Source organism: Naegleria fowleri, assembly GCF_008403515.1.
Source record: "Naegleria fowleri strain ATCC 30894 chromosome Unknown tig51, whole genome shotgun sequence".
NCBI classification, from domain to species: Eukaryota; Heterolobosea; class Eutetramitea; order Acrasida; family Naegleriidae; genus Naegleria; species Naegleria fowleri.
This window is the reverse complement of record NW_025407983.1, coordinates 561280-576839: the sequence shown is the minus strand read 5'-3', so window position 1 is coordinate 576839 and position 15560 is coordinate 561280. Positions and strand designations below refer to the sequence as shown.

Here is a 15560-nt window from a genome sequence, read left to right as displayed (position 1 = left end):
AATGTAATTTAGATGAAAAAATTACGTCAACCATGATGATTCAAGAAAACATAATACAACTGTACTCATTACGCTCTGTTTTCTCTTCTTCGAATGTACTTCAAACACCCTTGTCATCATCCTCTTCCCGCAAAAAGCTGTATTATTGCTCTCCTCCCTTTCGGTTATCCTTTCACCAAACATTTCCGTTTTCAACCACTTTTCGCAACCAATCCCTAAACTTTAGAAGAAATACATTCTCTTCTCTTCTCGCCATTAGTTTCTCCTCCTTACTGTTCTTCTTGTTTCTCTCGCTTTCAAAACACTCCATCTTTCTTCACGCACAATTCACATGTTTTGGTTTATTACCCACCGATCCATATGTGTGCAGTTTTCACTTGCCAATGCGTGTCAGGCTATGGAGCCTCCGATTGCTCTCAACCACTATGTCATAGTATTCCGGCTGATCAAGTTGGAGAGGTTTGCAGTGGGAGAGGAACTTGCATTGCTCCAGATTCTTGTTTGTGTTGGGATTCGAATATGAATGGAGGAACAAATTGTGAACAGGTGAAATGTTTTGGAATTCTTTCGGGAAATTCGACGAGTGTGTGTTCGGCACATGGAAGTTGTGTGGGTGTGGATCATTGTGCCTGTCAGGAGGGATATTTGGGTTTGAAATGTGAAATTCCCACATGCTTTGGAATTGCAGCAAATTTCTCAAAGGTGTGCAGTGGAAAGGGAGTTTGTGTCGATTTGAATGTTTGTCAATGCCAAGACAGAATTTGTGTCAAAAGCTGATGGAACATGTGATTTCGTAGAGTTACATAAATGCAAAGACGGTCTCTGTTTTAGTTCGAGACGAATTAAAGTTAAATATCAAACACCAGAAGTGTTAACAGGTGAAACCAGAAGGGTGAGGAAAAAGATGAGTAGATTGACAAAGTTTTGTGTGCTCTAAGAGCGTATGGTGTGGAAGAATAAACTCAGATTTCTCAAATCGATTTATTTACTCGTGAATTGTAATTTTGGACAAGTCGAACGTTCATTTGGACATGAGGATGATCATTTGGAAAGAATTGTTCAACATCAAAAGGGGAAGGAAATGTTTGGAACCTTTTAAAAAAAATTTGAAAGTCGCGGGATCGATTTATTGGTGGATTTCAATTTCCTCATCACCTCATCATCCATAGAAGGGTATCTTTGATTTTTTTGAATCGGGTGGATTTTTCTTCTTCCCAGTTGATAAAAGGAAATTTGTTCCGGAATTTTTCATCCCTTTAACAACCTATATATTCCACGAGAGATCATCATTCACCATGATACCATCATCTCCATTGGAGGTGAAGAGGTCCAGTATGATGATATCATCAGCCAATGAAAAGAATGAAAGTATTATTCTCGGAGGAATTGGCGACGATGATTACGACCATGATGATACTGAAACAACTTCAAAGAAGCCTTCCACGCAATTACAACAACTGTTTGACATGATACAAAAGGAACAAGGAATGATTATGGAGGACTCAAAGTCAGATGTCATGTCGACAGTGTTGAACACATCCGCTGGCTCTTCAAATATTGAACTGCAGGATGACCAATCGAGCATTGACCAGACAAGTCAGACATCTTTGGGAGCTTTGGGTCAAATGAAAGAGTTGAGTGACGAAGTTTTGGGCGGAGGATTTGTTCTGGAGGTCGTAACAGTTGTGATTTGTGTTCTTTATTATTTATCATCAATTTTGGGTATGTAGTAGCAGTGAAAGGTGGGTGGTGTGACATCGAATGATAATAATTTTGAATGATAATTTTTGACATTCAATGTGTCGGATTGACGATTACCATTTTTGTTCGGGTACTAATTTGCTACTACTGCACACAACATTGTTTTTCACACACTTTCAATATTGCCCTTCTTCTTTACTCGTAACTCTCTAAAATAGCTTTTGCTATCAGGCCATCATTTATCAATATGGGATACCTTTTGATTTTCTTTGTTCATAATCTTGCTCCAAGTTATTATCCATACTTTCAACGAGTACCAATCAATCGTATTTGGATGATGATTCCAAGATATTACACTCTTATTCTTGGATTTTTGCTGACTTTATCTTGTATGATTGGTCATATTGTGCTGAGTGCACTCGCCAATTTGGATACAGATGTTGAAAATATTTTGAGAGATGTCGGATTTGTCAAGTAAGTACACTCATCTTCATCATTTGGGGATGAACAAGAATATTTACCAATCAAAATACAGACTTTCTGGCAAAGGTTTAGATCAAATCTTGATGCATGTTCTTCCCGATTGTTTACTAACGATATTTTCGTTATTGGCACTCATATTTTTAGCAGTGCTTTGGAAAAAGAGAAGATATTTAATTAGGGATGGTATTCCACTCAAAATTAAAAAAGCTCTTCCCACTTCAATTAAGGGTAAAGTAATGATACTTCCAGAAGAATCGAGAAAATCTCCTGCCGTCAAATCACTCTCGATAACATCCTCGGACAATGTAGAGATTGAGATTGGACAACCAGTTGAAACGCCCTATAGAATGCAAACAGATGATGTCGTTACCGATGTTGTGACAACCTCTAACACGACCATGGGCAATGCCGCTCAGCCTAAACCAGAATTTATTCCTAAATTGCCATATGCAACCATGAACATGTGGGAGCTTCCTGGAGTGTTCGCTAAAAAGCCAAAATTGATCACAACAACATTAGAAAATCTCAAGAACAAGGTTGAAAATATTGGAACCATGACGAACAAGAGCTCAAAAGCAGCATCGATACACAAAAAACACATTTCGATTCATGACTTTAAGGTATTGCTGTTTACTCTCTCATGCATGATTACCGCATGTTTTTACCCTGGATTTGTGAGCATATTTTACCTTTTAATGTCATTCCTGGTTATCACTTTTGCTAGCTTTAACATCAAATTGAAGACAGGTGTCACTCTTAGTTTATTTATTTTGAATCAGGCCTATTCCATGCTTCTGCTTATTTTCTATTTCTTGACAAGATTTCAATACAATTCTTTGGCAACTGTCGGCCAGTTTTCAAAGATGATTCTTACAGATCCATACGGAAAAATGGCTGGATTTTTTGACATTGATGGAAACCTAAAGAATTTTGACTATTTTTCAAAATACTATACTGGATACGTGTTTTTGGGGTTCATTCTTTTGACATTTATACTTTCCTGCAATTTTATGAGCCAATATTTTGCCAAGCTATTAGAAGAAAATAACTTGAAAAAACAAATTTCAAAATTTTTGATGGAATACTCAAAAAAGATTATGAGAAGAGATGTCAAAGAAAATTCAGATGAATATTACGAAGAAATTTATTACAAATCTGAGTACAGAAGACTCGTAGAAATTATGGAAACCACTGCACAGACCTCTACAAATTCATTATTTGCTTCCTCACATCGGTTCCGTAATTTCATGTTATACTACCTGCAACGATCAATTTTATACATTTTAATGATTGCACTTATTTGCGTCGTGCTAACGGTGCCCAGTTTGTCAAGTTTGCCATATCTTTTGTTCATGTATTTAGGATTGGTTCTTGCTCCTTCTTCAACATTAAGGCCAAACAAGATCATGCTCTTCTTACTTCCAATTTGCTATTTTTGGAGTATTTTATATTTGAGCGCTCAATATGTTTTCCAATTTCCAGAATTTTCTGCATACTCTCCCAAGACGACTCAAATGTCAGATAATGGTACGTAGTTTTTTCTTCTCGTTTGATTTAGAACATGACCACAATTTTGTATTTGAAATTAACAATCTTTGTATTATCAAATAGTTTACAATCCTTCAGGAAGTGGTGGTCTCATCTTCTACCCTACGCAAGGTATTCTCTACAGAGTCATTGTGAGTACGACAGTTGGAGCTTTTATCACCGACATTAGCGTGAGTGGAAGGTCGATTGTTCTTGTACTCGTTCTTTTTGGTCAGCTTTTATTGTCATTATTTTTGGGTCTTACACTTCGTGTCAGTTTATTCTCCAAACTCATAGATTATGAAAATGATGTTAAAAACAATACCAACAATTACACAATGAAGAATGAAGATGACAAACCAACCACAGGTAGGTTATGAACTTGATTTTTTGGTATATAACAAATAGTAACGTCTATGAATGTTAAACCATCATTTTCATGGGTGAAACAACTTGTGAATCGTGGTTCACATGCGCAAACCAAACATAATCCTTATCGTGGCGTTGTGAATTCTAATGAATCTGATGACACACTCTATTATCAACACTACAATGACAACGACGTGGATTACTACGACACGGACTCTCCCGAAAAACAAAAAACATCCCTACTCGCAAAAGATCACCTCGAGAGGTCTCCTTCAAAACCAAGACCAATTTCAAGTGCTTTTTATTATGAGAGTGAAAGCGATTTGGGCGAAGTTGCAGCATCTCCTTTGACTGACCAGACTTCAAATTCATATCGTGAATCTATTTCAATGGTGGATGAAAAACCTCCTCAAATTGTTGTAGAGTCTGTTGACATGACCGAGTTGGATAAGCTCAAAGACGAAGCAGATAATAACCTTGGTGAGGTTGATGGTGAGGAAAAGAAACAAAAAAACTTGGAGTTTATTTGGGAAAAAACACAGCAACTTGCTCGCTTTATCAAAGTACTTATTCTAGACTACTTTTGGAAAGTTTTATTAATTTTATTTGTTAGAAACAGCTTCTACTTGAGCTTGATTGTTTGTTATTTTGCTGATTTGACGTCAGAAAACGCAGACTTGTTACACGCAATTTATTGTAAGTTTATAATATGAAAAGATATCCTTTAAAACATATCCATCATTACATTAGTAATATTTTGCTCAACATACTTTATATTCCCAAATTTTGCAAGAAAAACATGGATTTTACTTGTTTTATATTGCCAATTTGTGATTATTGCTCTCTATTTCTTCAATGTTTGGTACGCACCTGAGATTGTTGATCTACCCTATGAAATTATTGGTTTCAATCCTGCGTTCCTTACTATTGATAACATGGACAAGACAAACAGTTTTGGAGTGTTCTGGAAGGGTTTAATTTGGCATATTTTCATTCTAGTCCTCACAAGTATTCAATATCATATCACTAATGTTAAAAATGTTGGCAACGTTAATATTGAAACTAGTATTGATCGATGGGAACTTTTCACAAAAGAGAAAAATGCAACCCTTCATGCATTTGTTGAAAAGTGCAAGATGATTTGGGACAAAATATTTTTGGAAACAGAGCTACTGTATTATTTGGGTACATTGTTGAGCTATTTTGCAGTATTTTTGTTGATTTTCCTTCAAAAGGAGGCATCCTGGATTGGATTTTTATTCCTACTCATTGTCATGATTTGTTTTACTTTGAACGTTGTGTCGAGCAGTGCCAACCCTTCCACCAACAAGATGGGATACAGACTTTTCAAACTATTCGTGGCTTCATGGTATATTTTCGTATTTTACAGCACATTTGTGTTTGTGGTAGAATATGCCTATCAGTTCCCATCGCTTTACTCGTACATTCAAAGTATATTGCCTGAGGTAGAACGAGCTCAACAATTTATACAAGAACATGAAAAAGACAAATCCGTATACATCCCTCCTTACTACGGATATATCACTCCAAGAAGCATTGGTCTCTACAAGTATCAGTATAAGAATGTTAGTCTTTTACCATTTACAACCATAGCTGTATTGACTATTATTCAATTGAAGTATTTCCAATATGTCATTTCAAGAAGAAGACATCGCATGAAAGTCATAAAAGAAGAACATGCAACTCATGAGAGCCACAACGAGCAAGATCAAAAGAAGCAAGAGGAGCCCTCTCTCGTAGATGAAATTGTAGACACCATACAAGAAGATCCAAGTAATGTCAAGGTGGAAAAGCAAATTATTTTCTCAAAGAAATTTGATAGTTTCTTGTTAGAGACATTTTTGGTGTTGAAACGGTTTTGTGTGATGCACACTCCCAAGTTATTGATCATTTTCTTGTTCTTGGCTGCTCACTTCAATCCAAACATTATTGGGTTAATATATTTGGTTTTGGTATTGGTGTTAGCTCCTGCTCCAGTTATTGCCAGCAAGATTTGGTTCATCATCTCCTTCTACAGTGGTGCTATCATTTTGGTTAAATATGCATATCAACATCCATTTTTCACACATGGATTGTGCAATAATGCGTTGGGAGCTATTATTCAGCATCAAGTGACAAACTTTGGAAAATCTTCTGGAATTTGCACCTGGTTAGATTATATTGGTTTGGTCGATGCAGCAACAACTCCAAATCAATACGTTGGAAATGTTTTATGGTCCAGCCTTTTGGTATTCATAGCTGCTCTTTTACAACAAGTTACATTCCGTTGGGAAAAATCTCTGAAGAGAAGAGGTCTCTATGAGGAAGGACATCTCTTTTTGGAGGCTGAGGCACGCCTAACTTCGAAAAAGACAGAAGAAGAGAAAAAAGCTTCTGCTTTGGGAAGCAAGAGAATTTTCCGAAAGAGAACCACAATCTATATTAACAGAGAAGATCTTGACAAGCTCTATGCCGAGGAAGAAGAAGAAAACTCTGGAGAGAATGAAGAAAACTTCAAAAACACGTACAAGAGAAAATTGCTGAAATTTGTGACCAAAGTGAATCGAACGATCAAGTATACATTCAACCATTTCTATGACGGTTTTGGATTTGAGATTTCTCTCTTTACATTGTTACTAGGAAGCTTATCTCTCATTCAAACTTTGTGGGGAGCTGTTTACTTGATTGTGTTTGGAGTTTGCTTCTTCACAGGAAAGAAAAATAAGGTCTTAAGCAGAGGATGGATTTTCCTTGTGATGGTGGTCGAAATTAACATGCTTATTCTATTTTTCTTCAGACTTAAAATAGTACAAAGCCTCCAATTTTATGGAACGATGATGAACATACCTGTGTTCAGCCGATACATCATTTTGAATTTAGGAGGTACTTCTGATATCAACAATACGGAGTATATTGTGGCTATTTTATACTTGATGATGTTCTTTATGGCTCTTCAGGCAAGAGTTTTCTTTAAAGGAATGTATGCTCGAATTCAACATATTGAAATTTCACAACCTGAAAAGCTTCCAAAACGTGAGAGAGGAGAATTGGTCTCCAAATTTTTGGAACGCACTCAAAAGGTGGATGGTAATCTTATCGTGCAATTGGATAGCAGTAGTCTTGTCAGAAGAAATATTGATACTAGAAAAATTGAGAAAATTAAGGATTTTACAACACCAGAGAATCAAAAGAAATTGTGGTACAAGATCAAGTTATTTATCTACAGATTCTTTTGCTTTTTGGTGCTGATTGTGATGTTCATTGACGCTGCAATTGACTCCAATGTGATCAAATTGGTTCAGATGGTTCTTTGTTTGTTCTATCTCAATTTATTTAACAGAATTTATTGGAAATCAGTACCTTTTTGGAGAGGTATTGGTATTTTCTATTTCATTTCCTTTGTTATTGACGCCATTTATCAAATACCAATTGTTTTGCTCGGTGATCCTATTAATTGGAGCTCAGATAATGATACGACTGGTTGGGTGAATAATCTATGCCTGTTGTTCGGTCTAAAGAGAAGAGGAATTGAAAACTTTGTATCTGAGATTATTGTCGTGTGCTTGTATTACATTCAGATTCTTTTATTTGAAAGTGAAGATTACATACACTTTGTGAACTTGCTCTACCGTGAAAACCACGAACGCGCTTCCAAGTACAAACTCAATCAAGCCCACCGAGCTGCTCAAATTCTCTCAAGATTTTCTGAAGAGCTCTTCTCTGAGAAGAGACGTGAAGCCAATCGTTCTGCTTTGAAGAGTTTCCATGAAGTGAATAAGGCATCCGATTTCCAAACATTTTACGATCGAAAGCACATGCTCAAAGATGAGTATGAAAAAGTGGTCAAGACATATGCAAAGAATTCCGAAAAGATTGAACGTGAGAGAGCCATTCTTGTTCTTGCAATTAGTGAGCTACTTGATATGGAAAGTCAAGAATCCGCAAAAATTAGAAAGAGAATTGTTTCCAATGTGAATAAGGAAGGAGCATTAATGAAAAAACTGTTGAAACGTGCGGAATATAAATTCCAAAAGAAAATGAGAGAAGTTGTTTCCACTCTTGAGAATTTGCAAAACTTTAAACAAGTTAAGGTTGTTTCCAAGAGAAGTCCCATTAATTTTGAACGAGGTTTAATTGATATTCCACAAGATCCAACACAAGAATTTATGCCAAGCAGCATCACAAAGGAAGAAATTCAGCATGTTATGAAGAGTATTGTTTCCAAGATTGCTCCTCATGATAGAATTGTTGATTTGGGAGATGTATTTGGAGCTCCAACCACAAATTTGGATAATCTTGTGAAAACTCACGTCAAAACTGATTCCATCAACGACGTATTGAGCAAACAAATTCGAAAGCTTGTAGAGGAAGAAAACACAACAGGTCACGAAGGAACATCCAAAGATGGGGTAAAAGAAAAAGAACCAAAAGAACAACAAGTCAAATATCCCTTCTCTTTCAAATTGAAAAAGGTCATGGCCATGATTTTTGCCCATGTTGGACATTACATTTACATGTTCACTGATTTATTCACCAACCGAGTGCAAATATTTATTGGAATTTCTTGGATGGACAATGCCACCATTGAAAAGAAGTATCGTGTGAATTTGGATGCGATCATTAAGGAAGCCATTGATGAATATATTGAAAATAAGGAAAAGGAACAAGAAAAGCCACCACAAGAAGTTGAATTATTGGACGAAATCAAATTAACCACCACCGACGACAACAAGCAACAAGAAACAACGACCAAAGAAGCAACACAAGATCAAATTCCAACGATCAATCTTGATCAAGTCATGCAAACAGAGTTGGATCAATTGAAAGTTCATCCAGATATGAAAAAGAAGCCATTCCATTGGGTTCCAATCGCTCTCAAGATTCGACAACTCTTGATTGTTCTCACCAAGCTCTTCTTTAACAACACCGATGTCATTTGCTTCTTTGCCATGTTAGTGAATGTTCTATATGCTCCAACCTATTTCAACTTGCTATTCACTTTTTGTGCGTTCACCTACGCTGCCATTCAATATCCATATCCACATCGATACTATTATGAAGCCATGTTGATTTGGGCTCAATTTTTGATTGCTGTACAATATATTTTGTATCTCATTCAAGCTGCGTTACCAGATTCCATGAAAACAAGCGATACAGATCCAGCGATCTTTTTACTGGGATGGCAACCAAGTACAGCATTGTTATCGGATATAGTCATGTATTTGTTGATCATATTAGCCATTTTCTTCCATCGTGAAGTGAGTAGGAATCGTGGTGAGTGGAAAACCAATTCTCGAAAGAAGAAGAAATCAAAAGAAGGTGCTTCTACAGATTCAACAGGACATGCCGTGACAACGTCAAGTCAACAACAACAATCTGGAACTGTTGAACCGTCTACCACCATTGTTGGTACAGAGCCTGCTTCTTCTTCAGAACAAAAACTTTCCGTTGTTGAACCTACCACTAGAGCAAGATCTGATACCACCACTTCGATTGAGCTTGTTTCTGAAAGACAGACTGACACAACAGATACAAACAAAGAACCCAAAAAGAAGAATAAGACTGTTAAATTCATAGATGTCGAGGAGGAAGAAGCAAAGAAGGAAGCAGCCAAGAAAGAACCCTTTGTGAAGAGAGCCTTTAGAAAGCTTGTCAACGGTGTCAAAGCAGTTGTGAATGACCAATTCAAACTCGGTATTGATTATTATGTGGTCACAGTTGCTGTAGAAATTATTTCATTCGTTTTATTTTTCTTCAGTTATTCGAGCATGAGTGGTAGAGCTGCCGATGAGACATTGGGTGCTATCAAATCCAATGAGTTATCAGGAGCATTTGTTATCATTTTGTTCGTGTTCTTTATTGAAATTTGCATTGAGAGAGTTTTATATCTTTTCGCAAGCGTGACTGCCAAGTTAATTTTCCACATTCTACTAGTGATCATTTATCACATTGTTTACATTGTGTCCTATATCATCATCCATAGAAACCAGAATTCCACTGGAATTGTATTGCTCAAGATTCTATTCTTTATCAAATGTGTGTATTTATTTTTAGCTTCACTTCAAATTCGAACAGGATATCCAAAACGAAGATATACACAATTCTTTACGAGATCCTATTTCTGGATCGCTCAATATATTTATCTTGGATACCGAGCAATTCCATTTGTATTTGAATTGAAGACACTCTTGGATTGGACATTTATTGACACTACTTTTAACTTTTACGAATACCTTAAATTTGAAGATATTTACAGCGCTCTTTACAAGAGAAAATGTGACTTGGAGTACAAAATTTTGCAAGCCAGAGGTTTTGGAAATCGCATTTTCTTGACTACCAAAGCCACCAGTGGATTTTTACTATTTGTTATCTTTTCCATGATCATCTTCTTCCCATTGCTGTTCTATTCCACAGCAAATCCAGCGCTCAGCTACAATTCAGTGAACACAGTGGAGGTCAGCATTGGTTTGGAAGGTTTCGAGTCTCTCTATGAAAATCGCTTCTATAGGCTTCATCCAGAAGATTCTCTTGAAAGTTTTGTTGATTTCTTTGATGGAAATGGTTTGCGTTTATTTGCTGATTATGATCCAAGCTTCCAAATTCAAAATTTCACACTTGCTTCCTATTCTGAACGCTATTGGTTAATTTCAACACCGAGTAGAATTAGTCTTGTGAATGCTCTCTTGAATGACACTCTTTCTCTCAATTTAACCATGCATTTGAATATTAATAGAGCAGGTCCATCCACACAATTGAGTTTACAAAGTCGTCAAGTCGTTGCTCTGAGCAAGAACAAACGTTTACAACTTGCCAAATTAATCAATTATAATGTTTCTTACACGAATTTCGACACTACTATCACTGAGAGTATTTCAATTCCATTCACTTATAATCCATATGTCATGAACAAGTATTCTGCATTGGCCTATGCAACCGTTACAGAAGAGAGATATCTTCCAAATTGTACCTTAACAGTTAGTAACAAGTACATTACTCGAGAAAATGTCACAGCAAATAATCCACCTGGATTTGTTTCATGGTTCATGTCATGTTCACAACCTACCAAATTCTATCCTCCAGGAAAGTCTGGAAATTTGAATAGTGTGAAAGGAGGTCCATTTTTCTTTATCCAAAGTACAAATATTGTGGCCGCTAATTCCATCATTTCTGCCATTAGTAGTTTTGGTATCATTACCTTTTATACATCCTTTGTACTTGCAGTGGCTCAATTCATTCGTCTCTACAGCAGTGGTTTAATAGGACGAGTCATTTATGAAGATTTAGATAATGTCGATTTGTTACTCAATTACTGTCAAGACATTTACAAGGCAAGAGAAGATAAAGATTTAGCAATGGAAGAGGCCATGTATTTGAATTTGCTCAGAATCTTTAGATCGACTGAATTGTTACAAGTCTGGACAAGAGATGCAAAGAAGAATTGGTTGTAAATGTTGTTGTGTGAGTGAAATTTATTAAGTGAGGATATATATATTTGAATATATTCCATGTCTTTGTGATTATGATGGACTTATGAGTCTACATCGTCTTTGTATAAAAGATTGATCTTTAAAACTCACCTAGAAATTTATTTTTAAATGTCTTGTTGTAAACTCTTGTAAAGTAAAGGCACAAAATCTTGCTCTAAAGGCAGAAAATTTTGTTTGCACGAAGGTGTTTTCTTCGGAAATTCGTTTCAAGAAGATAACCGATTGGATTAGCAAAAACGCTAACAATGATCAACAAGTGAAATCTGACAGCTGTTTCAACGTTTTACAGTCTCAAATTAACAATTTTCTTCAACATCATTCAGACACACTCCAACAACAGATTGATTCCCTAACAGAAACCATAGCCATGATCCATTCAAAAGAACGCGTAGAATTGACTCGTTCCTATTTCAAATTGGAGCTTTTCGATGATGTTCACGTCGTACCAAACTATCATCTTGTCATTTGAAGAACCGATAGAAATATCATATATATAAGAATGATCTCTTTTCATGTTGTGATCTTGGTGCCATGAAGAAGGCAAAACATGCTGCAAAGTCATTGTGATCAAAGCCCAACAAGGATTTTCCAACAAACAATCGATTCCATGTCCACTGTTTCTCATAAACCTAAAATCAAAGAACATTTTTATTTCAGAAAAAACATATGATGTGAAGTATTGTTGGGACACTGAAAAGAAGAATCATCAAGACAAGGACTCAAAAAAGAAGAGAAATAAGAAGACTATGACATCTTGTCATTCAGACCATTCTCCAGAAAAGAAGAAGAAAAAGCAAGACTTTAACACAACACGGGTCTCAACTCAAACTGAAGATCGTGACAATTCAAAACTTCTTGAACGAATATGTCGATATCAATGTTTCGTAACGTATGGTGCACATGAGATATTCCCAATAATGGACACTAGCATAATGCATATCATGTATAGTCAAATGTTAAAAACTGTTGTTGAGCAGTCCTCTCAACAAGGGAAGGAATTAGACTCTTCTATTTTTCAAATTAACGATCTTCATGGAGCAGCTTTAATGGTGTTCTTATTTCAAAGCGAAAAAAGAGAAGTTCAACAAATGCCACCACAGCACCAACTGTGCCAAATGGTGAAATGGTATGAGAAAAGATGCTTAACTGTCGATCAGAATTATTATTATTATTCAACACAACCTGGGGTATCAATGTCAGAAATAAACATTATCACCAACAAAAATCAAGAAGGCAGTTCATCCAATTCTACTCAGGTGAATCTGCAGTCAGAGAACATCAATACTACAACGCCGACCACACCGATCAATCTTGAGAGAGAATCAAACATGTTACAAATGGAATCAGAAGATGCAATTTCTGTGGGATATGAAGAGTTTGAACCTTTACCCTACAAATATTCATTTTCAAAATCTTTCAGTTCCGAACAAAATCATGTCTAATGGAGTAGCTTTATATTTTCACTTTATCTTTGGAGATTTTTATCAAAATATTATTTTTTTCGTAAACTAAGGCAATTCGGAACACTTTGAACAAGTCTGGACAAATGTCACACTATAGGCAGTGTTATATATTGCAATATAATCTTCTTTGAGTTTTGTTTCTGTTCATTACGACAAATTCCAAAGTTGTTGACGAGTGAATTTGTCTTTCAATTTTTTGGTGAAATCATCCATCAATAGAATCACATCGCCATTCATTCATTGTCTCATCCAATTCACTTTTAAAGACCTTCGCTTTTCTCAACATATCGACAAAGAACTTTGCTGTACTCTTTCTTCCGCGAGAGACTGCAAGTACTTTATATGGAATAGTATTGCGAAGGTAAATAAGGCAATGAGGTATTCTGCGAGGACACCATTTTTCTTAATCTAAAAATGAATTTAAAAGGAAAAATCAAGCGGAAACATTAAAAACGTTTCATTTTCGATGATCAACATCTTTCGTTGCAGCGGTCACTGAATATTGCACATGCTTCCTATTACGCTCATTGCTTGAGATACGATGTACGATTTACATGAGCAATTAAGTTTCACATTGAGTTTGTAGGACGCTTCAGAAAGTGCCATAGAAGTTTCCACTTTAAGGTCATCAATACACATGTTCAACAAATGCACCAATCTGTCATGCTCAAAGAAATTTGTGGGAAACTGATGCCCAATTTGCATTAATAAGGAGCCTAATTCATCTAATTTGTTTTTGTTTTGTTGATAAGTTTGCCTTAATTTTTGAGCAATTATTTCAATCTCCTTGTTGCGATCAATGGAAATAAGAATATTAATTAGAGGTGTAGCCTCTGACATCCAACTATTTCGACTATCCACCCAATTCAACCGATTTGTTATAAATTTGTTAAATAAAACTTGTGACAAGGGATTTCCTTCTTCCTTAATACTCTTAGCCAATTCTCCCAATGATCCAAGGTCTGCAGAAATAGAAATCTCATCAATCAAAGGTTTTACCTCCTCCAAGCCAAAGTGCTCACAACAGTTCGTGACAAATAAAACTTTTTCCTTTGATAATTCTTTGTAAAACCAATCAGTTTGATTTAAGCCTTAAAAACCGTTTTAGCAAGGTTAATATGATTTAGAGAGCGAATCATATAAAATAATGCGTCCATATCTGCTTCTTTGATTCCCTTAGTATTCATGGTCAAAGCCGGTTCAATAGTGAAATGTATTTTGGCTTCAACTCTTCTTTCATTGTTTGTGATTGTTCCATTTCCCACTTTTTAATAGGTTTAACATTTGTGAAAATGCATGCTTAGTTTTTAAATCCATTATCATATTGAATGCATTTTTCTCTGGCCATAGAATCAACACAGTCGTATGGTAGCGACGTTCCATCGTTGCACCTTCATTACCTGTTCACGAACAAAGAGTTATTGTCGCATGAATAAATCATTCAACAATTATTGATGGTACTCTTAGAAAACTTATCCACAAGTACTTACCTGTTGCTTCTTCCACGCTTTCATCGTCAGCCTCTAAAGTATCCCATACATCTCTTGGGAATATTTCGTTATCGTGAATTTCAATCGAGGTCAGATCATGTTTTTCCTTGTTGTCCATTCCAACACAATGCGTCAGAGAGAGAGTAACGTCGAACACGTCCTCCATTTCATAATCCCCACCACCATAATAACTGTAGCTAGAACATGATGCAGAACCTGATTCTGTTTTCTGAACAATTCCAAGAGCACAATCGATCAACTTTTCATCTCTATTGGCATTGGTAATCATAGAGACAATTGCTTCATCATTTCCCTTTAACACGTCAAAAGAGAGACCTGCCATTGTGTATTCATGTTCCAATATATACAAAATTTTTGTATCCTGATACTCTCCATTATTCCATCTCGTAAATTCGTCTTGTAATTGTTGTACAGTATTTCCTTGTTGAGAGGCAGCCAAGTGTCGATTCCTTTGCTTACAAAGTATATTATAGATGAGGCACAAACGATAGCCAGAGGTGATCGGCTTTACACTATGTTTGCAGTCTGCATAAAACGAACCATAGAAGGCATTAAATTGTGAGTTCTTCTGAAAATCATAGACATGTTCTCGAGAATTTTGTTGAACAATCAATTCTCCACCCGTATAGAAGCAAGGAAGTTGAATCACGAGAGTGGCAAACATTCCATCTTCCTTCTCTGTATCTTTATGGAAATTGAAATGGCTGTCCTTCTCGTAGAACAATAATTTATAGAGTGAGGCTATGATCGATACTTCGGGAGGTAATCCCAGACCTTTCTTAACATTCTCATCGACCAATTTCTGAACCAATTGCGTCCATTTCGGGTTGGTTAATTTAAATTGTGATGGATCTAATTGCCAAGTATTATCCTTTTTCTCCTCCTCATCATCATCATCATCGGAGATGTTAATGACCTCTTGAGGATTCGATGTTGAAATCATTTTTTAGGAATAATATTTTTTAGGAATCATATTTTTTAGGAATTAAATATTGAGTATTATATGGAAAATGTTTCTT

The 15560-nt window shown here is 36.0% G+C and overlaps 3 protein-coding genes across 3 annotated transcripts; 2 read left to right on the top strand and 1 right to left on the bottom strand.

Annotated features, from left to right (window-relative positions):
* Positions 1-1295: 1295 nt before the first annotated feature.
* On the top strand, positions 1296-11528 carry FDP41_006340 (uncharacterized protein; the record flags this gene model as incomplete). The annotated part of the gene is made up of 6 exons (XM_044709965.1): positions 1296-1722; positions 1920-2175; positions 2237-3711; positions 3796-4080; positions 4333-4776; positions 4831-11528. The coding sequence occupies 6 exons, from the start codon at positions 1296-1298 to the stop codon at positions 11526-11528; spliced, it is 9585 nt and encodes a 3194-aa protein (XP_044559579.1).
* Positions 11529-12313: 785 nt separating this feature from the next.
* Positions 12314-13009, top strand: FDP41_006339 (uncharacterized protein; the record flags this gene model as incomplete). Its single annotated transcript, XM_044709963.1, has 1 exon — positions 12314-13009. One exon carries the CDS (start codon positions 12314-12316, stop codon positions 13007-13009), a length of 696 nt encoding a protein of 231 aa, XP_044559578.1.
* A 513-nt stretch (positions 13010-13522) lies between these two features.
* Positions 13523-15484, bottom strand: FDP41_006338 (uncharacterized protein; the record flags this gene model as incomplete). The annotated part of the gene is made up of 3 exons (XM_044709962.1): positions 13523-14121; positions 14296-14430; positions 14521-15484. The coding sequence occupies 3 exons, from the start codon at positions 15482-15484 to the stop codon at positions 13523-13525; spliced, it is 1698 nt and encodes a 565-aa protein (XP_044559577.1).
* Positions 15485-15560: the final 76 nt, after the last annotated feature.